Source organism: Vulpes lagopus, chromosome 9 (genome assembly GCF_018345385.1).
Source record: "Vulpes lagopus strain Blue_001 chromosome 9, ASM1834538v1, whole genome shotgun sequence".
NCBI classification, from domain to species: domain Eukaryota; kingdom Metazoa; phylum Chordata; class Mammalia; order Carnivora; family Canidae; genus Vulpes; species Vulpes lagopus.
Window position 1 is genome coordinate 619624 of NC_054832.1, and position 27799 is coordinate 647422.

The 27799-nt window shown below is 55.0% G+C and overlaps 4 protein-coding genes and 1 pseudogene across 12 annotated transcripts in view; 3 read left to right on the forward strand and 2 right to left on the reverse strand.

Moving 5' to 3' along the window:
• The window catches only part of MROH1 (maestro heat like repeat family member 1), a 67173-nt gene extending 49125 nt beyond the window's left edge, over nt 1–18048 (reverse strand). For 2 of the 9 annotated variants that reach the window (XM_041768703.1, XM_041768702.1), the window contains exons 1-4: nt 16433–16954; nt 16179–16295; nt 3070–3138; nt 1977–2122 (exon numbers count right to left, since the gene is read on the reverse strand). In XM_041768703.1, coding sequence (XP_041624637.1) covers nt 1977–2122; nt 3070–3091 — 168 coding nt within the window. In that variant the 5' untranslated portion in view covers nt 3092–3138; nt 16179–16295; nt 16433–16954. The other 7 variants (XM_041768696.1, XM_041768698.1, XM_041768697.1 and 4 more) reach the window with 7 other exon arrangements.
• LOC121498980 lies at nt 3118–8715 on the forward strand (annotated as a pseudogene).
• Nucleotides 12622–14229, forward strand: LOC121498726 (60S ribosomal protein L15-like). The gene has a single exon (XM_041768834.1). It carries the CDS (start codon nt 13138–13140, stop codon nt 13750–13752), a length of 615 nt encoding a protein of 204 aa, XP_041624768.1. The 5' UTR covers nt 12622–13137; the 3' UTR covers nt 13753–14229.
• A 3308-nt stretch (nt 18049–21356) lies between the features above and the next one.
• On the forward strand, nt 21357–24506 carry LOC121498981 (testis-specific serine/threonine-protein kinase 5-like). The gene is made up of 8 exons (XM_041769417.1): nt 21357–21614; nt 21936–22043; nt 22209–22411; nt 22498–22553; nt 23085–23217; nt 23306–23421; nt 24049–24183; nt 24265–24506. Exons 1-8 carry the CDS (start codon nt 21411–21413, stop codon nt 24504–24506), a joined length of 1197 nt encoding a protein of 398 aa, XP_041625351.1. The 5' UTR covers nt 21357–21410.
• Nucleotides 24507–24704: 198 nt separating this feature from the next.
• HGH1 (HGH1 homolog) lies at nt 24705–27677 on the reverse strand. Its single transcript, XM_041768817.1, has 6 exons — nt 27018–27677; nt 26843–26943; nt 26640–26738; nt 26366–26457; nt 26149–26271; nt 24705–26069 (listed from the first exon to the last, which is right to left on the reverse strand). The coding sequence occupies exons 1-6, from the start codon at nt 27665–27667 to the stop codon at nt 25893–25895; spliced, it is 1242 nt and encodes a 413-aa protein (XP_041624751.1). The 5' UTR covers nt 27668–27677; the 3' UTR covers nt 24705–25892.
• Between the last annotated feature and the right edge of the window lie 122 nt (nt 27678–27799).

Sequence of the window (27799 nt, forward strand, 5' to 3'; positions counted from 1 at the left end):
GCGGCCCGTCAAAACTCCCTTACGGTAGAATGACTTTCTAGAGAAAACCAGCCCAGAAAAGCAGTAAGAACAGAGAGAACAAAAACTCCGATCACTATTTGGAAGCTTGGTTTCCAAACTGTAACTGTTATTACAGGATTCCCTGAGATTCCTACGTGGAAACCTAACCCCAAAGTGATGGTAGTGGAAGCGGGGTTTTCGGGAGGCGAGTGGGCCATGAGGGTGGAACCCCACCACTGGGGTCGGTGCCTTCTAGAGAGACCCCAGAGAACCCGCCTGCCCTCTGCCGTGGGAGGACATGGCAAGAAGGTGGCCTCTAAACCAAGCAGTGGGTCCCCAGCACACACGGAATCTGCCGCAGGGTGACCTTGCACCCAGGCCTGCAGAACGGTGACTAGTACCAGCCTGCTATTGCTGGCGTGACCCCGACACACCAAGGTGGCTATTTCTGCCCCTGTTTCCCCAGGCACTTGTCTCCCACACTCCCTCTGGGGACAGTCCGTGGGATGTGAAGCGTGTGCACCCTGTCCGAGGCATGGCCCAGGCAAGCTGTCATGAAGCATAAGCACGTGGCAGAAACTGGAAGTGAGGCGGCCTAGGGGAGAAGGAGGTGCCTGCAAGGGAGCAGCCTCTGTAGGAGAGCTTCCCACGTCATGCGGGAAATATGCAAAGGTAAAGGAAGATTCTCATTTTTAAGTTGGTTAAAGAAACCAAAAACGCTGGAAGAGGGGTAAAACCATGAGCTAGAAAATGACAAGCATGAAGCACACTTAATTTTCCAACGAATTGCTATAGCTAACCGAGGCCCTGGCAGCTGCCTCCAGGAGGCACTCCCTGGCCACAGCCACACCCTCAAGTGGCCAGGGCGGCCCCAATCCGCTTTCACAATCAGACACTGATTCAGTGCATCACGGCGATGGAGCCTTTCAGCCCATGGAGGACCCTGGGGTCCGGCACAGCAACAGCACGAAGCTCCACAAACCACAGAAGAGCCATGGAGGATGCACACGGTGCCCAAGCGTGGGGGTGTGCCCTCCCGATGCACGCCACCAACGGGGCGTCTGCACTCACAGTGCCCACGGGCGCCCTAGGGCTCCTGCACAAGCACATAAGCCCGGGGACAGCGAGGAGAGCCACAGGGAGGAAGGAGAGGCCCTCAGCACGAGGTGTCACAGGGCTGCCGCTCAGCAGGACGCAGTTGATCCAGGAGAGGATCAGCTCCCGCTGTAGAAAGATCCCTTTTTATCAAGGTGTTAAATCAAACAAAAAGAAAAATGGTCTTTTAAGGCTGCAGAAGTCTCTCTCCCTTCCAGGATGGGCCCAAACCACATACTGAGACGGCACACGACTGCTCCAGAGGACAGGGAGCCAGCAGTGTCAGAGCCAAGGCCCAGGGGCCGGCAGCGGGTCCAGGAGAGGAGCCGGCTCCAAGCCTCCCCATGGCACGCGCGGAACATGCTGGGCAGCAGTGGCACCGAGACCCCAGGAGTGTGTCACACCTCTGCCAAGTTAGCAATCTGCAGGAGGGCAGCGAGGGAAAGGCCATGGCCTCCTTGGGCGGCCCCCGCAGAGTCAGAGCACTGGTCCACCCATCCCTCACTGCAGCTGATGACAAGGGGATGTCTTCCCTTGGGGGGCAGCACAGAGCCTGGCAGGAAGAGCTGTCCGGCCTCTAGTCAGTGAGTGAACTGGGATGGCAACACCAGGACAGCTGGACACTGTGCTGCTGACCAGCCCCACCCAGTGCCCCGTGACAGGACCAACCCACAGGCCACGAGGCACGGCGGCTCGTCTGCCCTGGAAACGCCCCATCTCCGGGGAACTTGGACTTGTAGGTGTGGCTTTCTGCCCACAGCAACCTGGCTCCACAGGTCTGGGCCCACCCTCCCCTGCAGACCCCGCCCCAAAGACCCTCAGCTCTGCCCCCCAGAACGGCAGCTCACCTGCCCCCCACCCCACGGCCCTGGCAGGAATACCTTCTCATGCTGCCACAGGTACTCCTCACAGGCTCTGAGTACCTCCGCTGGCTGTGCGTCTCCCAGGGCGCACAGGGCGCCACACACCTGCTCCTGCACCAGAGGGTCCTTGTCGGTGACGGCATCCAGCAGGATGGTGGACAGCTCTACGAAGACAAAGTCCAGGGTGTGCGCTCAGGCCCGGCCAACCCTGCCAACTGGAGGACGCCTGCCCCCTCACACTCCTGCACTCTCCCGCTGCCTCGGCAACCACCCCGCTGCCCACTGCCTGGCCTCCTTACACACCTCAGCCATACACACCTGAGGCACCCGTGCTGCCTCCCTCCACCTTGCTTGCCAGGGTCCCTGGGGCCCACTGGCGCCTGCTCTGAGGGCACTCTGGCTAACTCTACCCTGACCTTACACCCCAGGCTGGGTTTGCTTCACATCTCCTGCCCCCACTGGACCGCGGCTGCTGTAAAACGCAGATGTTACAGGCTGAGGGCCAGGTGCCTCAGGTGCCTCAGGAAGCTGCCCCCAGGTGGCCAACTGCCCCATGCTAGGGAGTCCCACCAACTGCACCCAAAGACGACGCATCATCCTATCCCCACTGGTCAATGCCCTACACCTTCCTGACCAGTCCCCCCCGGCCCCCCTGGACAGGACCCTGTCACCCTTGGTGTCCCTGGAGCACAGGGCGTGGTGCTTGCCATGGTGCTTCTAGCACCTCACTCCTGGGGACAGAGCTCTGTGGGGCAGGGATGGGTCTCCCCGTGAGCTCAGCAAACTGCTGGCTGCGGCTGCAGGAACAGAGCAGACAGCCAGAGCGGCTGCTGGAACCAGGCCTTGTGTAGAAGGGACAAAGGCGCAGGGCCCAGCAAGCACCACTCCCCGCGACGCCCTGAGCCAGTGGCCTACCCGCCCGTTCGGCAGCTGCAGAGACAACTACTACAACTACTTTGGTTTTCGTTGTCATCGTTGCTTCCTAGCGAACGTTGCTTCCTAGTGAGCATGGAGAGAAAGCCGCCCAGGCAACAGCCCTTCCCTCCCAGCCTCCAGGTGCCTACTCCACCCCGTGTCCCGCCCTAGGGGCCCACGCAGCCCAGGCACTCACTCCTCACGTAGGGCTCTGTCATCTCGGCTTCCCTCACCCGGCGTGAGCATGGACAGCTTCTTCACTAGCCTGGGGGAAGCAAAAGCAAGAGGTCAGCCATCCGCCTTCCAGCTTACAGCCAGTCAGTGTTTGTGTAAAACATGAGCCCCAGAAAAAAAAAAAAAAAAAAAAAAAAAACATGAGCCCCAGGATCCCTGGGTGGCTCAGTGGTTCAGGGCCTGCCTTCAGCTCAGGGTGTGATCCTGGAGTCCTGGGATCAAGTCCCGCATCAGGCTCTCTGTGAGGAGCCTGCTTCTCCCTCTGCCTGTGTCTCTGCCTCTCTCTCTCTCTCTCTGTCTCTCATGAATAAATAAAGTCTTTACAAAAAAATTTAAAAAAAAAAAAAAACATGAGCCCCTGAGGGTGCTCCGTCCATTAGCCTCTAACTCTTGATTTTGGCTCAGCTCGTGATTGTGGGATCCTGGGATGGACCGCACTTTGGGTCCCATGCTCAGTGGGGAGTCGGCTTGAGACTTTCTCCCTCTCTCCGCCCCCTCCCTGTTCCACACGTGCTCCCTCTACAAAAATTAAAAGAAAAAAAAACCCTCATTAAAAAACCCCACATGATTTCAGTCCCTTTTCCTGGGGGAGCTATCTGCCCCAGCTGGCAACCCTGCCAGGCTGTCACCAACCCACATGGTGACCCGGGCAAGTGCGGTCACTGCCTCCACCTACAGCAGCCTCCTTTTTTTTTTTTTTTTTTTTTGATTTTTTTTTTAATTTTTATTTATTTATGATAGTTACAGAGAGAGAGAGAGAGGCAGAGACACAGGCAGAGGGAGAAGCGGGCTCCATGCACCGGGAGCCCGATGTGGGATTCGATCCCGGGTCTCCAGGATCGCGCCCTGGGCCAAAGGCAGGCGCCAAACCGCTGCGCCACCCAGGGATCCCCAGCAGCCTCCTTCACTCCGTAAAGAAGAGAGGGCACACGGAAGGCTGGCATCACTGGCAGTCCGTGCATAGCAGGGAAAGCTGCCCCAAAGGCCAAGAACGGGGCCCCGATCTCAGCAGGCTCAGGTGCCCCGGGCCGAGGGTTCTAGCACAGCGCTCAGTGAGTCTCCCTGGCCTGAAGCCGCATGAGCAGCATGGGGATCCAGTGGGTTCCCAGGCACCAGAAACCAATCATCCAAACAGCCCATGGCATTGGAGAGGTGCTGCTCTGGGGGACCCCGGGTGACTCAGTGGGTTGAGCATCTGATTCTTGGTCTCGGCTCAGGTCACGGTTTCAGGGTCATGAGGTGGAGCCCCACGTCAGGTTCCACACTCACTGGGGAGCCTTCTTGAGATTCTCTTCCTCTCCCTCTGCCTCTGCCCCTGCCTTATTCTCTCTCTCAAATAAATAAATCAATCCTAAAAAGGGGGGGGGGCAGTTTTCAAACAGTGCACACCTTGAAACAACCCAAAGAATAAAGTCCGTCAATACACAAAGTGCCTCTGCCTCTTTGCCACATGGTCACAAGCTCAAACCTATGTCATACTCTCCAAGGTCCTTTTTTTTTTTTAAAGCATTATATATACATTTTATTTTTATTTATTTATGATAGTCACACACAGAGAGAGAGAGGCAGAGACATAGGCAGAGGGAGAAGCAGGCTCCATGCCCCAAGAGCCCGATGTGGGATTCAATCCTAGGTCTCCAGGATCAGGCCCTGGGCCAAAGGCAGGCGCTAAACTGCTGCGCCACCCAGGGATCCAAACTCTCCAAGGTCCTTAAGGTCAGAGGGGCGGTAGACCCTCGGCGTGGTGGCTGACGCTATCACGGATGCCTCCTGTTCGCTGGCAACTCCTCCACCCCTCACCGATCACTTCCTCCCTGGGCCCTCCCCTCACTACCTCTCACACACAAAAGGACACAGATGATACAGGCGAGTTGCCGTGACCTCCCCTAACCGAGCCAGATGACACCCACCTGGCTACGGACATACAACAAGGAAAGCAGCACAGTGAGAAATCACGGGGTGTGTGGTAGCAGAAACACAAGTAAGTGAGAACTCTAGTTCAGGAAGGCAGGCCAGCCCCAAGTTTGCATCCAGCCCACCAGAACCTCAACAAAATGACAGAAAAGATGCAATTTTTTATTTTGTTTTTTAAAACTTTTCTTTTAAAGTAATCTCTCTACACCCAGCGTGGTGCTTGAGCTCACAACCCCAAAATCAATAGTCTCGTGCTCTACTGACTGAGCCAGCCAGGTGTCCCAGTGATGCAAGTATTAAAAGAATAAATCCACAAAAGCACTAGAAAACCAGATAAAATTAGCAAACCAGAAATCTCCAGGAATCCCAGGCAGATAGAAAGCAGATGGAGAAGACTCTGTTTTGAAGATGCTGGCATCAAAAGGTGTTTCCCCTTTCTTCCTGGAAAGTATCTAAAAGTACACATTTCATTTGTGGCAGAGCAAGAAGGTGGCAAAAAAAAAAAAAAAAAAAAAAAATCCCAAATCCCGGGCAGCCCGGTGGCTCTGGTTTAGCATCGCCTTCAGTCTAGGACATGATCCAGGAGACCCGGGATCGAGTCCCACGTCGGGCTCCCTTCATGGAGTCTACTTCTCCCTCTGCCTGTGTCTCTGCCTCTCTCTCTCTCTCTCTCTCTGTCTCTCATGAATAAATAAAATCTTTAGTAAAAAGAAAAGAAGAGAAGAGAAAAGAAAAAAAAAAGAAAAAAGAACTCCCAACAGGCCAGGAATGAAGCTGCTCCCAGCTTCATTGAATGAAGCAGAGGGGACAACATCACAACTCACAGCGTATTGGGAAGGGCATTCAAAAGGGCTTTGCCACAGTAAAAAAATAGCTGTAAAATAAATGCTGTTCTGGTCTTATCTAACAAAGCTAAAAGTAAGACCTGAAAAAATCAAATTATTTCTAAGTCACTTAGCTACATCCCAGCACAAAGTTCAAGAACCATAAGAGAAACGCAAAAATAATCCAGCACCAACAATGTCTGGCATCCAATCAAAAATTACCAGGCATACAAAGAAGCAAAAAAAATACAACCCATAATGAAGATGAATCCAGCAATAGAAACTGATCCAGAAATGATGGAGAAAAATTAGTAGACAAGGACATTTAGACAGTTTCATATACTGTACAAATTATAGATTTCTCTATAATTGGCAAAACAATTGTACATATAATCAGTAAGGGTACAGAAGACCTGAACAATACTGTCAACCAACTTGACCTAAGTAGTATTTACAGAACTGTCTATTCATCAACAGGAGAATATATATTCTTTCCAAAAGCACATGAAATATTTACCAAGACTGATTATATTCTGGGCAGTAAAACAAATCTCAGTAAATTTAAAAGAACTCAAGTTATACAGGGACACCTGGGTGGCTCAATAGTTGACCGACTGCCTTCAGCTCTGGGCATGATCCCAGGGTTCCAGGATCAAGTCCCCCATCAGGCTCCCTGTGAGGAGCCTGCTTCTCCCTCTACCTGTGTCTCTGCCTGTCTGTCTCTGACGAATAAATAAATAAAATCTTAAAAAAAAAAAAAAAAGAATTCAAGTCATACAAAGTTTTCTGACTACAATGGAATTAAATTAAAAATCAGTAAGAGAGGGATCCCTGGGTGGCGCAGCAGTTTAACACCTGCCTTTGGCCCAGGGCGCGATCCTGGAGACCCAGGATCGAGTCCCACATTGGGCTCCCGGTGCATGGAGCCTGCTTCTCCCTCTGCCTGTGTCTCTGCCTCTCTCTCTGGGTGACTATCATAAATAAAAATTTATAAAAAAAAAAAAATCAGTAAGAGAAAGCCATCTGAGAAATCCTCTAATATTTTAAAAACTACTCAATATGTTTCAAAATAATGCATGAGGCAAAAAAGAAATCAAAAGTAAAATTAGCATTTTGAAGTGAATGAAAATGAAAAAATATATCAAAATTTTGGGGAAATTTATAACACCAAATGTCTGTATTAGAAAAGAAGAATGTTGTGATCTTCCACCTTAAGAAACTAGACACTCAAGGGTGCAGGGATGGCTCAGTTGGTTAAGCGTCTGACTCTTGATATTGGCTCAGGTCATGATCTCATGCTCATGGGATCAAGCGCCATGTCAGACTCTGTGCTCAGCGTGGATGGAGTCTGCTTATCCCTCTCCTTCTGCTCCTCCCTCCATTCATGTGCTCTTTCTCTCAAATAAATAAAATCTTTTTTTTTAAGATTTTATTTATTTATTCATGAGAGACACAGAGAGAGGCAGAAACATGAGGCAGAAGGAGAAGCAGGCTCCATGCAGGGAGCCTGACATGGGACTCGATCTCCAGGATCATGCCCCAGGCCTCAGGCGGTGCCAAACTGCTGAGCCACCCGGGTTGCCCTCAAATAAACAAAATCTTTAAAAAAAACTAGACACACAAATGAACCAAAAGGAAATAATAGATATTAGCACATAAGACAAAGAAATAGAAAACAGAATAGAAAAAAAAAAGTCTATGATACCAAAGCCTAGTTATTTGAGAAGATCAATAAATTTGATAACCTCTAGCCTGACAGATCAGGAAAAAAAGACACAAATTACCAGTATCAAGAATGAGAGGTGACATCACTATAGATTCTAGAGATACTAGAAAGAAAATAAAAATACATTATGAATAACTTTATGCCAGTAAATTGAACTTTTTAAAAAGTAAACTGGACATCTTTTTTTGTTTGTTTTTTGTAAACTGGACATCTTAAAAGAAATAGACAAGTCAGGGGCACCCGGCTGGCTCAGTCAGAGAAGCGTGAGACTTTTGGTCTCAGGATCATGGTCATGAGTTCAAGCCCCATGTTGGGTGTAGAGATTACTTAAATAAGTAAATAAGTAAGCTTAAAAAAAAAAGAAAAGAAAAGAAATAGTCAAGTCAATTATACCTCAATTTAAAAAAATTATAAAGACAGACAAGTTCCTTAAAACACACAAACCACTAAAGCTTATGAAAGAGGAAATAGATAATCTAAATAAGGTAGGCCGTTCGGCGTGCGCTCGCTCCTCCTAGATGGCGACGGCTAAGGACCTAAGGACGGTTGTGGCTTGGGAGAAGTGGCCGCGGGGGGAGTGGGTGGCGGCTCCCCCTGGGGATTCCGGAGGCCCTGTTAGTGGAAGATGTAGATTCCTTCGTGAAACAGCCTGGGAACGAGACTGCAGATACAGTGCTGAAGAAGCTGGATGAACAGTACCAGAAGTATAAGTTTACGGAACTCAACCTTGCTCAAAAGAAAAGGAGGCTAAAAGGTTAGATTGCTGAAATTAAGCAGACTTTAGAAATTCTAAAATACATGCAGAAGAAAAAAGAGTCCACTGGTTCACTGGAGACCAGATTCTTACTGGCAGATAACCTGTATTGCAAAGCTTCAGTTCCTCCTGCTGATAAAGTGTGTCTGTGGTTGGGGGCTAATGTAATGCTTGAATATGATATTGATGAAGCTCAGCATTGTTGGAAAAGAACCTATCAACTGCCACAAAAAATATTGATTCTCTTGAGGAAGATCTTGACTTTCTTCGCGACCAACTGACTACCACTGAAGTCAATCTGGCCAGGGTTTATAACTGGGATGTAAAAAGAAGAAACAAAGATGATTCTACCAAGAACAAAGCATAATGCTGGCAATTAAAAATGTGGTTCAGGGATCCCTGGGTGGCGCAGCGGTTTGGCTCCTGCCTTTGGCCTAGGGCGCGATCCTGGAGACCCGGGATCGAATCCCACATCGGGCTCCCGGTGCATGGAGCCTGCTTCTCCCTCTGCCTGTGTCTCTGCGCCTCTCTCTCTCTCTCTCTCTCTCTGTGACTATCATAAATAAATAAAAATTTAAAAAAAATAATAATAATAAAAAATAATAAAAAAATAAAAAATAAAAATGTGGTTCAGTTTTCCAAACACGTTAAGTACCCCAAAGTTTATACCTAAAGGTTGACATGACTTTGATAGATTTTTTTTTTAATGGCAAGAATGGTAATTAAAACTTCAAAAAAGATAGCCACCATTTTATTATAGAAACAAAGTTAGTTTCAGATATTTTATGAAATCAGCATTATTTTATTTTAATTTTCAGCAAAGTAAATGCAACTTTTATCCTTTTTTTTTTTTTTTTTTTTGGTTTGTCATAAAAAAGTCTTAGCCGAGATGGCTGAGGTATGCTATGGAAGCAGAATGCTGAATACTTTTCTTTATTGGCTGATATTTACTCTCACTTGATGTGGCTAAACCGGTATAGAGGTAGGAAAAATAGTTAGTTTAAATATTTCCAAACTTGTTTTCTTTAGTATATGTGGGGCTTTATGGCTCTCTGTTGCTATTATTTGTGTTATATAAATGGATTTTCGTGAATTACTACTTAGCCTATAACTATTGCAATAGTCTGTACTTTTCAAGAAATGGTAATTTGCCTTCCCAAACATAAGAGGGCTGTCTACTGAGACAATGCTTTTTTTTTTAAACCCCATAGAAGGGGATCCCTGGGTGGCGCAGCGGTTTGGCGCCTGCCTTTGGCCCAGGGCGTGATCCTGGAGACCCGGGATCAAATCCCACGTCGGGCTCCTGGTGCATGAAGCCTGCTTCTCCCTCTGCCTGTGTCTCTGCCTCTCTCTCTATCTCTCTGTGACTATCATAAATAAATAAAAATTAAAAAAAAAAAAAAAAGCTGCAGAAGAAAAAATAGTAACTTTAAAAAAATAAATAAATAAATAAACCCCATAGAAGTGCACAGTGTCTCTGCAATGCCAGTGTAAGGAAGATCTGGGCCAACATGAAATATTAAAATTTTTTAGGCACTTAAAACTCTCGGCTAAGGCAATTCTGTATTTCTTAATGGTCTCCAAAGCAGCTGAACAAGAATATTAAGATAAATATAAATCTGCAGTGGTTGAAAAGATTTGTGAGCTTTTTTATTCATGATAAAATCTCATATAAAGAGTAGAAAAATCCCTGTGGAAAGCCATTGGTACAGTGGCTAGCACTGGGTTATAGTCTGATAACATGAATGTATTATTCCATCTCTGTAGTACAACATATACTTGTACAATGTTTTGTACTTGTATTTCATGATATTAAAACATTGAAGTTAAAAAAAAATCTAAATAAGGTAGTATCTAATTAAGAAATTGAGCTTGTAGTTAAAAACCTCCCCACAGAGAAAGCTCGAGGCCTAGATGGTTCTCCTGGGAAATTCTATCAAACATTTAAGGAATAAATAATACCAACTCTACATGAATTCTTCCCAAAAAATTGAAAATAAGGGAATACTTCCCAACTGATTCTATGAGGCCAGCATTATTCTGAGAATAAGAGTAGACAAAGATAGGGATCCCTGGGTGGCGCAGCGGTTTGGCGCCTGCCTTTGGCCCAGGGCGCGATCCTGGAGACCCAGGATCGAATCCCACATCGGGCTCCCGGTGTATGGAGCCTGCTTCGCCCTCTGCCTGTGTCTCTGCCTCTCTTTCTCTCTGTGACTATCATAAATAAATAAAAAAAATTAAAAAAAAAAGAGTAGACAAAGATATTACAAATAATAAACACCATAGACCAATATCCCTCATAGATACAAATGTAAAAATTCTTAATATTTTATCAAATCACATACAACATGTAAAAAGAATAATACATCATGACCAAATGGGGTTTATCCCATGAATATAAGCTTGGCTCAGTATTTTTTTTTTTAATTTTTTTTTAATTTTCATTTATTTATGATAGTCACAGAGAGAGAGAGAGAGAGAGAGAGGCAGAGACACAGGCAGAGGGAGAAGCAGGCTCCATGCACCGGGAGCCTGACGTGGGATTCGATCCCGGGTCTCCAGGATCGCGCCCTGGGCCAAAGGCAGGCGCTAAACCGCTGCGCCACCCAGGGATCCCATGGCTCAGTATTTTTAAGCACATTTTTAATTCACATTGACAGACCAAAAAGGGGGGGGGACCATATAATTGTTTCAGTAAATGCAGAAAAAGCATTTGTCAGAATCCAACATCCACTTGTAATAAAAATTATCAGCAAACAGGAATAAAAGGGACTTCAACCTGATAAAGAGCACCATTAGCTCTTTATAGTAACTTCATTCTTAATGGTGAAAGACTAAATGCTATCCCTTTAAAATAGGGAACAAGGGCAGCCCGGGTGGCTCAGCAGTTTAGCACCGCCTTCAGCCCAGGGCCTGATCCTGGAGGCCCAGGATCAATTCCCACATCGGGCTCCCTGCATGGAGACTGCTTCTCCCTCTGCCTGTGTCTCTGCCTCTCTCTCTCCTGCTCTGTATCTCTCATGATTAAATAAAAAAAATAAAATCTTTAAAAAATAATAATAATAAAATAAAATAAAAATAAAAAGTCAACTGTATTTCTATTTGCTAACAATAGACAACCAAAAATGGAAAGTCATGCCATTTGCTGAGAAAAAAAAAAAAAAAAACAACACACAACTGACCAGACTAATTCTACAACTCACATGGAAATACCTGGGGGGCTCAGTGAGTTAAGCATCTGTCTACAGCTCAGGTCATGATCCCAGAATCCTGGGATCCAGCTCCACGTCAGGCTCCCTGTTCAGTGGGGAATCTGCTTCTCCCTCTGCCCCTCATCCCACTCATGCTTGCTCTCTCCCTCTCTCTCAAATAAATGAACAAAATCCTAAAAAAAAAAAAAAAAAAAAAAAACTTACATGGCAAATCGATTTTCAACAAAGGGACAAAGTCTATTCAGTGGAAAAGGGACAGTCTTTTCAACAAATAGTACTGAACATCTACATGTGATAAAATAAACTTCAGCCTATACTTCACAGTACATACAAAAACTCAAAATGATTTACAGGCCTAATTGTAAAAGTTAAAACTCTAAAATTTCTGGGGGGAAAAAAAACTGAATAAAATCTCCATGACTAGGGGATCCCTGGGTGGCGCAGCGGTTTGGCGCCTGCCTTTGGCCCAGGGCGCGATCCTGGAGACCCAGGATCGAATCCCACGTCGGGCTCCCGGTGCATGGAGCCTGCTTCTCCCTCTGCCTGTGTATCTGCCTCTCTCTCTATCTCTCTGTGACTATCATAAATAAATTTAAAAAATTAAAAAAAAAAAAAAACTAAAAAAAAAAAAAAAAATCTCCATGACTGACACCAAAAGAAAAATCTTTGGTGGTGGTGGGGGGAGGTTCATAAACTGAAATTCATCAAAAAACTTCTACTTGTTCTTTTAAGATTTGTTTTAGAGAGAGAGAGAGAGCATGAGCAGGGTGAGGAGCAGAAGGGGAGACAGGGGAAGCAGACACACAGCTCAATCCCAAGACCCTGGGCTGAAACCAAGAGTCAGAGGCTTAACTGACTGAGCCATCCACGTGCCCCAAAAACCTTCTGCTCTTTGAATACACTGCTAAGGGAATGAAATTCACTGCACCAAGACACGCTACTCAGTAACAGACCCACTGTGAAGCCATCAGCACCCCCCACTGCTCTCCTTTCCCTACTTCTGCCCTTCACACAAGGCCCTCAACGCCCCACCCGCCCCAGGTGCTACCTCTGATGACCGCCTCACCTGACCATCCTGCCTCCTCCACGTGCAGAGCGCTGACCTCTGCCAACGCCGACCCTACATGCCGCACTGCTGCTTACCAGTCCCCCTGCTGCCCACAGAACCTAACCCACACCTTCAGCACGGGCTGTCGCAGCCTAGGCCTGCAGCCCTCGCTGCTTCTCTCTCATTCTAGGCATCCTGGCCACCTGCACTCTCAGCACCTCTGCTTCTGCCAGCCCCTGCAGGTACACCCTGCCCTGGCCTCTCTACCATGGGGACTCCTGCTCACTCCTCAACAGCAATCCCTGTTATGTCACCCAGGACACTCGACCTTTCCCAGCAAGTGATCCAATATTCCCACAACACTTTGTTCATATGATGGGTATGGGATCAACACAAAATATTAACAGTTGTATGCTCCAGTAGGCCTGCCTTCTCCAATGCGCTGTGAGCAAGGGAAAATTTTTTGGTTTTTATCCTTAGTGTGCACATAGAATTTTTTAGAAAACTGTTCAGAGCCTTTCCGTCTGGCAGCAGCCATCAGGGTAGGCCGAGATGGGTGCGTACAAGTACATCCAGGAGCTATGGAGGAAGAAGCAGTCCGATGTCATGCGCTTCCTTCTCAGGGTGCGCTGCTGGCAGTACCACCAGCTCTCTGCGCTCCACGGGGCCCCCCGCCCAACCCGGCCCAATAAAGCGCGCAGACTGGGCTACGAGGTCAAGCAAGGTTATGTCATATATCGGATTCGTGTGCGTCGTGGTGGCCGCAAACGCCCAGTTCCTAAGGGTGCTACCTATGGCAAGCCTGTCCATCATGGTGTTAACCAGCTGAAGTTTGCCCGAAGCCTTCAGTCTGTTGCAGAGGAGCGAGCTGGACGCCACTGTGGAGCTCTGGGAGTCTTGAATTCTTACTGGGTTGGCGAAGATTCCACATACAAATTCTTGGAGGTTATCCTCATTGATCCATTCCATAAAGCTATCAGAAGAAATCCTGACACCCAGTGGATCACCAAACCAGTCCACAAACACAGGGAGATGCGAGGGCTGACCTCTGCAGGCCACGAGAGTCGTGGCCTTGGGAAGGGTCACAAGTTCCACCACACTACTGGTGGTTCTTGCCGTGCGGCATGGAGAAGACACAATACTCTCCAGCTCCACCATTACCGCTAATATAAGTAATGTTTGTAAAACTCTTACCTAATAAACAATTTAGGACAGTCAAAAAAAAAAAAAAAAAAGAAGAAAACTGTTCTGTTCAGAGGCTGCAGGGTAGCTCAGCCGGTTGAGTATCCGACTCTTGGTTTCAGCTCAGGTCATGGTCTTGTGGGTGTGGGGATCGAGATCCAAGCTCAGCAGGGAGTCTGCTGTAAGCTTCTCACACCCTGCCCCTACACCCCACTTGATAGCTCACTAAAACAAGTAAATCTTTAAAAAAAAATTGTTCATGGAAGGAATAGAACCAAAACCCTCCCATATGACTCAATATTGTAAAGCTCGATTTTTCCAAATCTACAAATATACGAATCAAGATATTGGAAGGTACTTGATGAAATGGCCAAAATTCATATAGAAGAATTAACATACAAGAATACCCAATTTAAAAAAAGAAAAAGAATAGCCAGTTACGTTTTTCAAAGTTTTTTTTTTTCTAAGATTTTATTTATTTATTCATGAGAGACACAGAGAGAGAGAGAGAGAGGCAGAGACACAGGCAGAGGGAGAAGCAGGCTCCCTGTGGGGAGCCTGACGTGGGACTTGATTCCGGGTCTCCAGGATCATACCCCGGGCAGAAGGCGGTGCTAAACTGCTGGGCCACCCGGGCTGCCCAATTTTTCAAAGTTTATGAAGAGGAGGATTTGTCCTATTTATGTTAAAGTGTATCAAATCAATGGAACTATATAAAAAGTCCAGAAATGAACACCAATTAGGAAGAAAGTATACAAGAAAGACTTTTAAATTATACAGATTAGTCAATAAATAGTGTTGAAACAGCTAGTTAAACTCTCAAGGAAAACACTAGCCCCCCTCATCTCTCTTTATCCCAATACAAACTCTAGACGCATGTAAGAGTTAAAAGTGGAAGGATGAAACGTAAAAGTCCGAGTAGAAAGTACAAGTAAATATTTTATAGTGTTGAAGTAGGAAAGGATGTTCTAAGCCAGACATGTTAGTGAACACTATTCAGTTTGACTATTAAAAAAAAGTTTGAGGGCAGCCCGGGTGGCTCAGCAGTTTACCACCGCCTTCGGCCCAGAGCATGATCCTGGACCCTGGGATCAAGTCCCACATTGGGCTCCCTGCATGGAGCCTGCTTCTCCCTCTGCCTGTGCCTCTCTGTGTGTGCGTGTGTGTCTTTCATGACTAAATAAATCTAAATAAATAAATAAATAAATAAATAAATAAAAAGTTTCAGTTTCTGAATCAAAAACATACATTAAAAAAAAAAACATACATTAAATTTGAAAACCTGGTGGCTCAGTGGTTGAGCGTCTGCCTTCGGCCCAGGGCGTGACCCCGGGGTCCTGGGATCAAGTTCCGCATCCCCTGCAGGGGGATGCCTGTGTCTCTGCCTGTGTCTCTCTCTCTCTCTTTCTGTGTCTCATGAATAAATAAAATCTTAAAAAAAAATTTGAAAACCATATCCATACTTATACCTATGCACACCACTCTATACGCTCACACACCTCATCTAACCAGAGCATAAGGTAAATAAAAGACAAAGTAGGACGAATCATTCATAACAGACAAGAGAGAAATCTAACACCAGGATGCAAAGGAGCTCACCTACATCAACAAGACAAACAGAAAAATGGACAAACATGCATACAGAATTCCCAGAAAAGACATCCAGCAGACTGAGGGGAGAGCACTGGCCTCTACCGCACCGCGGACAGCGTGGACATGCTAAGGTCTGGACTCTCGCACCAGGTTTCAGTTGTGTCACAAGTGAAAGGCTTGGAGGAAGGCCTGGCACACAGCCATGCTCCGCTAGCACAGATGTCATCAGCGCTGCGGTCATTGCACAGTCAGCGGAGCCTACGGACACCACGTGATGGGATCACCCACGTTTTGACGTGTATCTACAGAAACCTTCCCACAAGGGCACAGAGGTATTAGAAGAAACACAAATACCAATCAGGGGTCTGGTCAGATTTTCAAAAAAAAACAACCAATGGGAGCAAGTGGTGAATTCGTATGAACTACAGAGCAAAGAGCGGAGCTCGACTGCCAATGGAAAAGCACAGTGTGTGCAGCTAAACAAGACCGGTTAGGTAAGGTTCTGTCCGCGGCCCCTGCCCCAGGCCAGGTGATCTGTGTGCTGACACTGGACACACAGGGACAGCTGCCCAGAACCTGCTCTCCGTGGAGACAAACCGTGAGCAGGTTGCTCATGGCAAGCCACAACCAATGCTTGCAGGGGAGGAGGGTGCAGAGACAAGGAAGGGTCTGGGCCTGGAAGGCAGCCTGCAACTTGCAGGAAGCAGGTGTGCTGAGCACTGACTGCCCGGTCAGTGCCCTAGAGGCACCATCTGTTTTGATACACACAGCCAAGCAGGTGTGAGAGAAACCCAAGCTGGTTAGCGGCCGGGACTCACCGAGGACTGGCTCCCACAGGCTCTGCCCTACGCCTGAGCCGTGATGCAGCCTGAGCTGTGATGCACGCTGGCACAGGTCACGAAGGCAGGGTTCAGGGGGTCTTCCCTCCCTGCATCCTACACATGGCAGTTGAAGAAGCACTCAGACTTCCTCCTGGTTCACCGCAACAACCCAGTCCTCCCACCCCATTTAGTGCTGACCAGGCACCATCTCAGCCCCAAGAGTCCTAGCCCTTGGCTGGAAGGACACCCACATGTATGGTGGCTGCCACACACGGAGGGGCTGGGCCGCCTGCACCGAGCCCATGGGCACCACTGCCCAGACGCAGCTGTGAGCCCGTCTGATGGTCAGGCGTGTGCAGGGAGACTGGGGAGTCAGGCCACCATGTGGGGTCATGGGAAGGACCCACCGCTGCAGCAGGCCCCCAGGACCTTCCCTCGTAGCACAGGAGCCAGAGAAGAATCAACTTCCAGGGCCACCAGCTAGGACCTGGGCTGATGACCTGGGAAAGGCAGTTCCACGGCCCATTGCTCGCAGTCCCTTGGAAACACTCTCAACACAAGCCACAGCGAGCTGCGTCATGGGGTTCACGTGCAAACCGCCAAAGCCAAGGGTGAAGAAATCACAGTCCTCAACTCCAGCAGCCAGTATGCCCTGAGCACTGGCCAGGAGCCCCAAGAGCCACAGCGGCTGCCTAGCACCTGCCTCAAGGAGATGAAATAATTCAGCTCATAGAAGAGGCTCATGAGCTCCGGCGCTGCTGATCATACACCGGCCACAACCTGGCTGCTTACCTGGGCCTCAGTGAGCCCCGGGTCTAAGAGCTAAGGGCGCACACCTGCTTCCAAGCATGCGGGGCTGGCAGTGAGCGCCGGCGAGCACGGCCCTGCAGCTTCCACCTCTGACCCACTGACGTCCCGCAGCAGGCAGCAGGCAGCCCCGGGGAGCGAGAAGCAGCAAGATGCAGCCTGGATGCTGGTTTCAAGGTAACCAAGAGAGCTCAACTCAGGTCATTTCACTCTGACCCCACAGAGAGACCAGAGACACCTGCTCACTTGGGCCACCACGGCGGAGGCCTCGAAATCAAGATCCTGCAGAGAGCAGCGTCCCCAGGCCCGCAGGGTGCTGGGGCGACAGGTGACCCGCAGCCGCATCCCCATCCCCGCAGCCGCATCCCCATCCCCGCCACGCGCTGCCCAGGTGTCCGCGGATCTGCTGCTGCGCACGGTCCGGAGGGCCCCTCACTCCCCGCAGCTCTTGGGAGGCGCCGGGCTAGAGGCTCGGGGTCAGCAGCAGCCCAGCCCGCCCTGCGTCCCCGCCGCACGCCCCACGGCGGCCTCCCCGGCCTCCCCGGCACCCCCCGGCCTCCCCCGCCGCGCACTCACGTCCCCTCCCCCCCCCCCCCCCCGTCCGCGACGGCTCCTCGGGGTCCAGGACTGCACCGCGGCCGTGCGGGCGCCGTGGGGACCCCGGGGCGGCAGCTCGGGGCTCGGGCCTGGAGCCCAGCGCCCCGCCGCGGAGCCGCACGTCCTCCGGCCCGGGCAGCTCCACCGCCGTCCCCGCGGCCGAGGCCCTCGTGACCAGGACACGCTCCCCCGCCCCCCGGCCCGCCGCTTCCGGGTGGGACGCCGCACGCCCGGCGCACCTGAGCCCCGCGCCCGCGACCCTCCTCGCGCTCGCCCGCCGACCTCGGGGCGCCTCCCCACCCGGCCTCGCGCGCGGCCCCCGGACTCTGCGGCCCCGGCTCCCCCGAGGGGCGCCCGTGCGAGCGAGCGCCGCCCGCCCCGCTTCCCGGTTTACCTGAGGAGCCGCGGCCGCCGCCGCCGTCCGGGCGCCGCCCTCCCACCAGCCCCCGCCCGGAGTGGGCGGGACCAAGCGCGAGCCCGCCCCGCCCCATCCGCCAACCGCGGCCCGGCGCGCGGCCGCCCGGCCCCGCCCCCGCGCGATCTCTGCGCTCATTGGCCGGAGGCGCGTCCCTCTCCGCCCCGCCCCCCGAGCCCCGGCGAGCGCGAGTGCGCAGTCTCCGCCTCGTGCTCCGCCCCGCCCCCGGCCGCTCCCGGCGGTTGGGCGCGAGCGCGGCCCCCGCGCTGGCCGCAGGAGACGCTGCCGGCCAGTGCGCAGGCGCGGGCGTGCCCTTCCCGCTCGGCCCGCGCGGCGCCGGGCTGCGTGCAGGTGCACCCCGGAGGCCCCGGCGCGCACCGGGGGGCGCCTCGGCGCGTCGCAGACACACACCTGTCCAGGTGCACAGCCCAGGTGGGCCCGACCTGGACACACGCGGGCACTCTCATGCCCTGTGATCGCTCACGCGAGAACGCACACACTGAACACCCAACACCCCGGACAGCCCGGGGCCGCCGCCCCCCCGCGGATGGGGATGAGCAGGTGTCCGCCTCCGGGCCTGGGCTCGGAGACAGCGGCGGGGAATAAGGCACAGAAGCGCCGCGAAGGAGCAGCGGGCAGAGGAGCTGCCCTCCCGGCGGGGGCGCTGGCGCCGGTACAGCCCGGAGGCTGAAATCATCGGGGCCTGCACACACCAGAAGGGAGTGCGTTTCAGAAGCTTAGAGGGCGACTGGAGAAGGAAGTGGTCAGCAGCATCCGGGGCCTGGCAGGTGTCCTCGGCTTGCAGCAGGCTGAGTCCGCTGAGGGCAACGGCCTGAGGTTGCGGAGTGGGGCCCCAGGGCACACCCTGGGCGGGGAGGGAAGGGGCTCAGCCTGCTTCTGTTGCAAGGACAGAACCCCGAAGGCTGACACTGAGGGGCTCTGCAGGTGGGGCCCGGCCCCCCAGGAGGAGCCCGACCACCCGGCCCCAAGCCACTCCACGGCCGGAGAAGTTCTAGGGCAGGAGGCTGGCGTTTCCCAAGCTCCCATCTGGAGGACGCACCTTCCAGCCCAAGCCTTGCCTCTGTCCATGGCCAGTGCCCAGCACCCCCAGCCTCGGCCAGACTTCACCCCCCGGGGGCACAAGGTGCACCAGCAGACATCACTGCCGTCCTTTCGCTTTGTCACGTTATTGATGCCAATCTCCCCCTTTTTTTTTTTTTTAGATTTTATTTATTTATTAATGATAGACATAGAGAGACAGACACAGGCAGAGGGAGAAGCAGGCTCCATGCCAGGAGCCCGACATGGGACTCGATCCCGGGACCCCGGGGTGAAGCCCTGGGCCAAAGGCAGGCGCTAAACCACTGTGCCACCCAGGGATCCCCCCAATGTCCTGTCTGTAATTGGAAGCTCTCGGAGAGAAAGGCCCGTGTGTGTGATTTGCTCCTGGTGCTCAGCAGCAAGCCCAGCCCATGATGGGTGCTCCGTGCATCTCACGGGCTAGATGGATGACCGGGGGTGCAGTGCCGGAGGAGGACACAAAAGACTTCACAAAGAGAGGGTGGACAGAGCTGGTGACCGTTCCGGGTCCTGCCCGTCTCCTCAGGATTCTCACCGGCTTCCAGTTGTGTTGTGGCCCTGGTAGGAGCTGGGAAGGTGACAGGGGACATGGTTCCCAGGCTTGACGACAGCAGCTCAGAGGCACGGACACCCCTGGCTAGAGCCACACGATATTCCGTTTTGCAGCTCCAACCCCCTAGTGCCTGAATAACCACGCCTCTGTTGAAATCCGGAGCTTTCTCCTCTCCAGCCTGCGCATCAGCAACGAACCAGGCAGGCTGTCCACATTTTCTCTATCCCACACGATGTGACAAACAAGGGCGGTGGGTGAGCAGGGGAGTATTAAACTTGCTCTAAAGCAGCTCGCAGTCCACCAGGGATAAGAAACGGTGTCCCCCACCAGACCGATCCCAGGCCTTCCCTGCAGGCACACCGTGGCTGCTGCGGGTCCCAGTGGAGGAAAAGTCAAGTCCACAGACAATCACCAAGCCTCCACCAAGGCCCAGGCCCTCCTGGGACACCTCCAGGATGGCAGCCCACAGCCACTGTGCCGTCTAGCTATGGCAGAGAGACCACACATCCGGATGCCAATTGCCCCAACTGTCACCCTTAAGACAGGCACCACTTGGGATCCCTGGGTGGCGCAGCGGTTTGGCGCCTGTCTGGCTCAGGGCGCGATCCTGGAGACCTGGGATCGAGTCCCACGTCGGGCTCCCGGTGCATGGAGCCTGCTTCTCCCTCTGCCTGTGTCTCTGCCTCTCTCTCTCTCTCTCTGTGACTATCATAAATAAATTAAAAAAAAAAAAAAAAAAGAAACCTTTTAAGACAGGCACCACTTGTTTGCGCTCCACTTCAAAACCCAGGATGTGAACACCTACAACGGGAAGGGGGCGTCCGGCATGGACTGCGAGGCAGGGTCTAAGGGAGGTGGCTGCTGGGGCTCCTAGGTCTCCTCACAATACTGCCTGCCACACAGCAGGTGCTCGGTGACGTTAGCTACCGCTCCCTGTGACAGCAGTGCTCACAGAAGGCGCTAGAGGCCAAGGGAAGGGGGGGGTCCAGGTGGGCTTCTCTCTCCTAGAGCCCAAACTGGGGAGCCTTGCTTGCCTTGGGGATGTGTCAAGTCTGCAGAGACCTCTGGGGGCAAGGCCTCCTGCAGCTGACCGTGAGCTGGGCAGAAGCTTCTAGGCCACAGCAGAGGAGCCAGGTAGCTCCCGCCCCCACGCCCTTCCTCCGGCTCAGCCTCTATTGCCGCACACCTGGCTGCCCCCTTGATACCATCTCACAGCATGAGGGGCTCAGCCGAAACAGTTGCGAGCACTCCTTGTGTTTCCTTTCCGTCCTTTATATCCTTGGAAACCCTGCTCACCTTCCTTCGCTCACCCTCCCCGCAAGCTTCTTTAGGGTCTTTTGTGGCCAGTCCCACTTACGGTGGGCCTTACCTTGGGGAGGCTCACCCCCACACAGAGTGAGCCCTGTGCAGGATGGGGCTAGTTCCAGCAAGCAGTTCTCAAGGAAGGCAGGCCCTAGGGACACCCCCCTTTGAGGACACAATGCAAGGGCAGCTCTAGAACCTTCCATTCTAGAATCTGCCCCTGCTTTCCCAGAGCCTGCCTTGCCCCCTACCAGTCCACGACTGTGTTGGCTTGCAGCCCTGGTCACTCCCCTGTCTCTGTCCTAGGCTCAGCAAGACTTCAGAAATTTGGGGTCCTGGGATCTAGCCCCAAGGGGCACAGGTCGCACTAGACTCCTCCAGCCCTTCTGACCCAAGTCAGGTCTCACCGGTCCTCTTAGCCAAGGCTCTGCAGGGAGCTGGACCACCCTGTCCCCTCTGGGGAGCCCTGGCCTCCATGAAGGGCAGTGCCAGGCGAAAGCTGGACCAGCTAAACTTCATGGAGCAGGTGCGCGAGTGCAGGGACAACGGCTACCTGCTGTCTTCCAAGAAGATCGGCTCTGGGGCCTTCTCCAAAGTCTACCTGGCCTATGCCACACACGAGCGCCTGTGGCACAACCCCAAGCTGGCCTCCGACCTGCGGGGCAAGCGCCATGCCATGGTGAGGCAGGCCCATCTCCCCAGGGGTGGCCCGCAGCGGGCTCTGTGGCCCTGTCCTCCCCCCACTGAGGCACCCCCCTGCCGCCCTGGCTCCTCCTGGCCTGGTATCCCCTCAAGGCTCCCGCAAGCTGGCCACTCCCAGTTCCAGAACCCCTTGAGCCTATCCTAGCCAGGAAGGGAGGGGAGGATCAGCATAGCCCCACGAGCACGCTGCTTCCCAGCCTCGGTCAAGTTGAGCAATGTGCGCCAAGGGCACGGGGCCATCCCCGTCCCCCTTCAGGGGCTGTGCTTGGCACACAAGGGCCGCCTTCCACCCCTGCAGGTGGCTATCAAGATTATCTCCACTGCCGAGGCCCCCGTGGAATTCTCCCAAAAGTTCCTGCCCCGTGAAATATCATCACTCAACGCCACCTACAAGCACCTGAACGTGGTAGGTGGAGACCCCAAACAGCCCATGCCCATCCTGTGCATCTCCTGCTGACCAGGCCCACCCACTTTCCCACCAGGGACCGTCCTGCTTGGGTCCCAGCCCCATCTTGAGGCCCTGATCCAATGCACTCCCTTGGGTGACAGCAGGGAGCTGGGGGTCCGGCAGGTACAACTCTATGAGACCTACCAGAACAGCCGGCGCTCCTACTTGGTGCTGGAGTTGGCAGCCCGCGGTGACCTGCTGGAACACATCAACTCGGTGTCCGACCACCGCTGCCGCCCGGGGCTGGAAGAGGACGAGGCCCGCGGGCTGTTCTGGCAGCTGGTCAGCGCCGTGGCCCACTGCCACAGCTCTGGCATCGTGCACCGGTGAGGCTGCCGCCCAGCCTGCCCCCTACCCGCGTCGAGGGGCCCGCCTGAGCCCGGGACCAGCCCGCCTCCCCCTCCCCGTGCAGGGACCTAAAGTGTGAGAATATCCTGCTGGATGACCGAGGCCTCCTAAAGCTGAGCGGTGAGCCCGTGGCCCAGCGCCGCCCTCCTCCCCGGGCCACCCGGACGCCCGCCCCAGCCTTCACCTGCTTCAGGACGCCCATCCGTGTTCAGCTGGTGTCCAGGCCCGGGCCCCAGCCTCGACCCTGGCCTGCTTCAGACAATGTTTTTAATTGTTTTAAAGATCTGTTTATATATTTTGGAGAGAGCGCGCTGAGTGGTGGGGGGCGGGGGCGGGCAGAGGGACAATGCTGAAGCAGGCTCCCTGCTGAGCACAGAGCCAGGACCCCATCCCCGGACCCGAGATCATGACCTCAGCCAAAGGCAGACGCTTCACCGACTGGGCCGACTGGGCCGCTGCCTGCTTCAGACGCCCGACACCCCCCCACCCCGACCTGGCTTGACCTTCGACCCTCCTGGGAGGCCCGACCCCTCACTTGCCCGCACCTGTGCTTGCAGACACCCCACAGCCGTCCCTCCCAAGCCTCTCCTTCCCCTCCCTCCCCTCACCGGGCCTACTGCCCGCCTGTGCCCCCCTGTGTGCCCCCTGCAGACTTTGGCTTCGCCAACCGGTCAGGCCTCAAGAACTCGCTGCTGAGCACCTTCTGCGGCTCCGTGGCCTACACAGCTCCTGAGATCCTCATGAGCAAGAAGTACAATGGGGAGCAGGCCGACCTGTGGAGCTTGTGAGTGGCGCCCACAGGCACCCCAGCAGAGGCGGGTCCCGTGGGAGGGCAAGAGAAGGGGCCTGCCCTGAGGAGCCTGTGCCCCCAGGGGCATCATCCTTTATGCCATGGTCACTGGGAAGCTGCCCTTCAAGGAGCGCCAGCCACACCGCATGCTGCACCTGATGCGCCAGGGCCCCACCTTCAGGCCAGGCATGTCCCCAGGTGAGTGAGAACACCCTGCCTTCCTCCAAAGTCCCAGCATGGCTCTGGGAAGTGGGCAAGAGACCTGGGTCCAAGGGTACCTGGGGGGCTCCGCAGTGGAGCATCTGCCTTCGGCTCAGGTCATGACCCCGGGGTCCTGGAATTGAACCCCCATTGGGTTCCCTGCTCAGGGGGGCGTCTGCTTCTCCCCCTGCCTCTCTTCCTGCTCTGTCTCAAAAAAATAAAATCTTTAAAAAGAAAAGAAAGTCCTGGGTCCAGAGAAGGGTCCTCCTGTGCAGTGAGGGGCATGGCGGTGGCACGGAAGCTGACCTGTCCCCCACTCCCAACCCAGGCTGGTAGGTGACTGCAGCCAAGAGGTGAGAGGGCAGCTGGCCTGGGGGAGGCCCAGACCCAGACTCCGTGTCTGGAAAGGCAGCGCCCCCGTGAGCTGAGCTCTGCGCCGGCCCGGGGCAGGCCATCTCCCCTCTCTGTGCCTCCATCCCCCGACTGGTGAAGCGTGGACTCCCTCCCGGTGTTTGGGTAGACTGAATGGGAGGACTCCTCCCAACCGCCACCACTGTTGGTGGTGATGGGCCTGCGCAAGAGGACGGGCAGTCGGGGGCCAGAGCTGTGAGCCCTTGCCCACAGAATGCCAGGACCTGATCCGGGGTCTGCTGCAGCTACGCCCGCGGGCACGCCTGGACCTGCAGCAGGTGGCTGCTCACTGCTGGATGCTGCCCATCGCGCACGCACTCTTCTGCACCATACTCAGCTCATCACCAGGTGCGGTGGGGCCCCTGGGGGGGCAGGCAGGTGGTGGGCCCCCCACTGCCCCTCCTGACCTGCCATGGCTGTTGGTTGCAGAGAAACCAGCCAAGTCCCAGCTGCCAGCAGCCCTTGACCACATGGAGCCTGGCAGAGACTCACAGCCTCCAAGGCTGCTCCAGCGACTCCAGCGTCCCCAGCACAGGGGACCTCACCATGCGAGTGCTTCTGGCCCAATGCCCGAGCGCCCAAACGCAGTCCCAAGAAGAGGTGCAGGGTCTGCCCAGCTGAGGCTCCAGAGCACGGTGGCAGCCAGTGTGGGGGTGGGTGCCTCCTGGTAGCACTTTCGCCGAGCTCCACGTGTGCCGTCAGGACCACGCCTGGGTATTACCTGGTCAACTAAGGATGGGTGGGCATGGGCGAGGCCAGATAAAACATTTATTTTATGGAAGGGGTGTGATGTCTCAGTGTAGGAAGGGGCAGCCAGCCATGGGGAGCCTGCTGCATCCCGCATCCAGGGAGAACACGAGTCCACACGCTTCCATGCCAGAGCTTTAATCAGGACAAAAAAAAAAATATGGAGAGTACATGAAAGAAGGGGAGAGCTTGTATCCATGAAGCGCCCAGCCTCACTGGGAGGAACTGGAGTGGGCCTCCAGCTTTGGAGGCAGTGTCATGATGGAGGACATGTGCAGAGGGCACTGGAAACACTCATGCCAGGTGGCGGCACACCAGTGCCAGAGAGCAAGGGCCTGCGGAGGCCAGTACTCAGGAGTCTTGTGCAAAAGATGGCACCAGGAAGGGAGCAGGGCGCGGGGAGGCCGCGCTGACGGCCTAGCAGGCTTGGCTTGGCAGCTGCAGAACACAGGGCCCCACACGAGGGGCTCCGAGGGGGCAGAGGGTGGTGAAGGAAAAGGCTTGGCAAAGAGCAGGGCCACAGGCGCCTCAGGGAGACTCTGTCAAGCGATGGGCTCTGAAACTCAAGGAAACTGACCAAAGATAGAGCCTAGTCAGCAGGTAGGTGTGTGTGTGTGTGTGTGTGTGTGTATGTGTGTGTGAGAGAGAGCCGGGGGGGGGGGGGGGGGGGGCATCACTTCAGTCCAGGGCTGGAGACATTAGCAAGGGACTGAGGGCAATACCGCAGGTCAAGCAGGAAGGTGGAGAGATGTAGGCAGATGGGCCCCAGCAAACGCTCCAAGGACACACTGGGGGTGCAGCCCTAGGAGATCCCAGGACAGGCTGAGGCAGGGGCAAGTCTCAAGGGATCAGTCCTTTGAGGCTGATCTCAGGGCAGGGCAAGCTGAGGAGTCCCGAAGGGAAGATTCGGGGTGGCACCGGCGACAAACGGCCCTGCTTACACCTGGACGCCCATGACGCCCAGGCCTCTGTCGTGCCCTTGGGGTGCGCAGGCTGGTACCATTTATCAGTCCAGGCTCATGAGCTGGTTCCTGGAGGTACCTAGGAGAGGGCGTGGCTAGCTCTGGCTGACCTGGGCCGCGCTGAGCAACCTGAGTGGCTGGATGCAGCAGGGTACGAGGAGGTACCCTCGCCCAGGTTTATTGGCCATTCGCCCTAGAGACCTCACCGTGAGCCTAGGGGCCGCTATGCTTCTCAGCTCGGGGCGAGCTCTGAGCAGGGAGACGCAGAGGCCTGCAGGTGGCTGCAGGAAGGGCTGGACAGGCGGGCCAGCAAGGTGCGCCCAGACCTGGCGGTGGGCTGCAGGGGCCTCAGGTGGGCGCTGCCCCCTGTGCTTGTGGCTCTGGGGCCAGCTCCTCTGGGTGCTTCCGGCTGTGCTGCTCCCGCTCCTGCTGGTCGAGCCGCTGCAGCTGCTGCTCCACATCCTCAGGCACCTGTACCTCCAGCAGGTTCTCCATGCCCTGCTCTGGCTCATCCCCAATGAGCACCTGCCAGCAGGGGAGGCAGGTGAGCAGCTGGCTGGCACCGCAGACGTGCTCCTCCCTTCCCCACAAACCCTGCACCCACCTGAATGAGCTTCTCACAAGCCACCTGCACGTCGGGCTCTGGCTCCCAGCTGTGCAGCTCACGCAGAATCAGATAGGCTCCCTGGTTCCTCACCTGCTGCCGACCAAACGCTGTGGCTGTTAGCTGGGAGAAGACAAAGGTTACCCAGGTATCAGCGTCCTCAGGTACATGTGGGTATGTTGCGGGGTGGCATGAACGTTGCAGGACCCCCACTCACCAGCATGATGGCCTCAATGAGCATCTTTCGAATGTCAGCATCAGGCTCCCGCTGCTTGTCTGGCGGCAGGTACTGCAGGTCAACAGGCAGCCCTGGAGGCGTATGAGGGGGTTACTGGCTGCATGCACAGGCCGGTAGGCCAGACCCTGCCTTCGTACGTCCCACCTGAGCTCAGCGTCTCCGTGCGGGAGGGTTTCAGAAGGGGTCCTGCCTGATCTGTGCATCTGCACCCCGCCTGCCAGGCCAACCCTGAGGCTCGGCCCAAGCCACTCACGCTCCATCTCCTCCTCAGAGAAGTCCTCAGGCCCAGCCAGGGGCAGCAGCAAGAAGGGGAGAATGTCCACCTTGGGCCCAAGCAACCACTCGTGGTGTCCTGAAGGAAAACCAGAAATGGGTGCCAGTCTAGAGGGGGCCCCAGAGCCGGCTCTCTGCCCCAGCCCCTCCCACCGCAACACCCCCACCCTCACCCGCACTCACGATGCTCGAAGCAGCAGTTTCGCAGGGTCCCCACCACCCCACCCCTGCGCACCGAGGAGTCTGGGAACTGGGTGAGGGGCAGCAGCCGCTGGACCACGCACCTGCAGGGAGGGACCGCTCAGCGCCATCCCGCTCCCGCCCGCTCCCGCCCCCTCCCGAGGGCCCCGGGCTTCACCTGTCGGGGTCCAGCAGGAAGGCCCGCGCGGCGGGGCGCTGGCTGAGGTTGGAGAGCACCGGCCCCAGGTAGTGCAGGGGCGCCCGGGCGTTGTAGCCGGGCGTGCAGAGCGCGCGCACCAGCCGCTCCAGGCCCGAGCCCCCCGGCCCCGCGGCCGCCAGCGCGGCCATCAGCGCGGCACACGGCGCCGGCTCGCGGCTGAGGTTGGCGAGCACGGCGGCCGCCTCCTCCGCCCAGGGCCACTCTGGGTCCAGGGCGCGGCCGAGCAGGCGGGCGGGCAGCGCGGGCTCGGCCTCCAGCAGCGGCTCGTGCAGCCCGGGCTCCGCGGCCAGGTTGACGAGCGCGCGAGCGGCGTCGCGGGCGGGGGCGGGGGCGGGGGCGGGGGCCGGGGCCGGGCCCGCCGCCAGCTCCACCAGCGCCCGCAGCAGCGCCGCCTGGCCGGCCAGCAGCGCCCGCCCGGGCCCGGAGCCCGTCAGCGCCAGCACGTGCCGCACCGCCTCGGCCCGCAGGTCCGCCCGCGCCCCGGGCGCCAGGAAGGGCAGCAGCGTCGCCACCTCCGCCTCCGCGCCGGCCTCCGGCATCCGCGGCGCTGCGGGAGCCAGCCCGCCCCCCGACGCGCCCGCGCCCGCGCCCGCCGGGGCCTCCCCCATGCCCGCCCGCCGCCCCCACGCGGGCCGAGGACCCGCCCCGGCAGCGGAAGCCGCAGCGCCAATCAGAGGCCGCCGACTGTGCGCGGGGGCGGGGCCTGCGCGGGGGCGGGGCCTGCGCGGGGCGGGGCCACG

What these genes read in the sequence shown, in the direction of transcription:
- LOC121498726 (XM_041768834.1), top strand. Translation starts at nt 13,138, where the DNA reads ATGGGTGCGTACAAGTACATCCAGGAGCTATGGAGGAAGAAGCAGTCC.
- HGH1 (XM_041768817.1), bottom strand. Translation starts at nt 27,667, where the DNA reads ATGGGGGAGGCCCCGGCGGGCGCGGGCGCGGGCGCGTCGGGGGGCGGG. An exon ending in TTCCTGCTGGACCCCGACAG is followed by an intron (nt 26,944 to 27,017) that starts GTGAAGCCCGGG and finishes CCCTCCCTGCAG; the next exon opens with GTGCGTGGTCCAGCGGCTGC. An exon ending in CTCTGAGGAGGAGATGGAGC is followed by an intron (nt 26,458 to 26,639) that starts GTGAGTGGCTTG and finishes ATACGCCTCCAG; the next exon opens with GGCTGCCTGTTGACCTGCAG.
- LOC121498981 (XM_041769417.1), top strand. Translation starts at nt 21,411, where the DNA reads ATGAAGGGCAGTGCCAGGCGAAAGCTGGACCAGCTAAACTTCATGGAG. An exon ending in AGCTCTGGCATCGTGCACCG is followed by an intron (nt 22,412 to 22,497) that starts GTGAGGCTGCCG and finishes CTCCCCGTGCAG; the next exon opens with GGACCTAAAGTGTGAGAATA. An exon ending in AGGCCTCCTAAAGCTGAGCG is followed by an intron (nt 22,554 to 23,084) that starts GTGAGCCCGTGG and finishes TGCCCCCTGCAG; the next exon opens with ACTTTGGCTTCGCCAACCGG.